Source organism: Eimeria tenella, genomic scaffold (assembly GCF_000499545.2).
Source record: "Eimeria tenella Houghton genomic scaffold, Eth_scaff4315, whole genome shotgun sequence".
In the NCBI taxonomy this organism is placed as follows: domain Eukaryota; phylum Apicomplexa; class Conoidasida; order Eucoccidiorida; family Eimeriidae; genus Eimeria; species Eimeria tenella.
In genome coordinates this window covers 1-807 of record NW_013545235.1, presented here as the reverse complement: position 1 = coordinate 807, position 807 = coordinate 1, and the positions used below count along the sequence as shown (strand labels likewise).

General features: G+C 61.8%; 1 protein-coding gene across 1 annotated transcript; it reads right to left on the bottom strand.

The window, feature by feature from the left end:
* Positions 1-239: 239 nt before the first annotated feature.
* ETH_00043105 (uncharacterized protein) lies at positions 240-677 on the bottom strand (the record flags this gene model as incomplete). Its single annotated transcript, XM_013380011.1, has 1 exon — positions 240-677. One exon carries the CDS (start codon positions 675-677, stop codon positions 240-242), a length of 438 nt encoding a protein of 145 aa, XP_013235465.1.
* Positions 678-807: the final 130 nt, after the last annotated feature.

Sequence of the window (807 nt, the reverse complement as noted above, 5' to 3'; positions counted from 1 at the left end):
GTGTATGTGCCCCCACTGCTGCCTTAAAGCTGCAGCATTTTTATATTTAAGGCATTATAGCGATTAGCCAAAAAGCCCCAAAGAGTGCCAGTCCCGCAGGGCTATGTTCTGCAGTGCATGCACGCATGCGTGTTCTGCATGCATGCACTGGTGCACGCATGCGTGTTGTGCATGCATGCACTGGTGCATGCACGCAGCTCCAGGGGCCCAAGGCCTTGTTAGGGTGGCTAGGAGAGACGCTACATAGGGTTAAGGCCCACGGGCATCTGTCCTATTGGCTGCTGCTGCAGCACTTGCTGCTGCTGCTGCTGCGGCGGAGGCGGCTGGGTTGGCGCCGGTGCATGCGGCTGTTTCTGTAGATAAGGCGCCTGTGGCTGCTGCTGCATCATCTGGCGTTGCTGCTGCTGCAGCATCTGCTGCTGCTGAAGGAACTGCTGCTGCTGCTGGACCATCTGCTGCTGCTGCTGCCCCTGCATTGGTTGGGCCAGGTGCGGCTGCGGCTGCATGGCAGCCTTTGCTTGTTGGTGAGTTTGCTGCTGCGGGTCATGCGGAGGAGCTGCTGCTGCTGCGAGGTGGGGAGACTTAGGGGGACAGTATGCTGCAGCAGGAGCAGCAGCAGAAAGGCCGGGGCCCCGGGGCCCCGGAGCAGCCAAAGAGGAAGGAGAGGGGACCCCCATGGGCCCCGCAAAGTTGCTGCCAGCAGGTCGAGTCCCAGCAGCAGCAAAAGTGTCAGCAGGGGCGGGGAGGCAGACAGCCCCAGGAATCCCCGGGGCAGCACCAGCAGCAGCAGCAGCTGCTGCTGCCGCT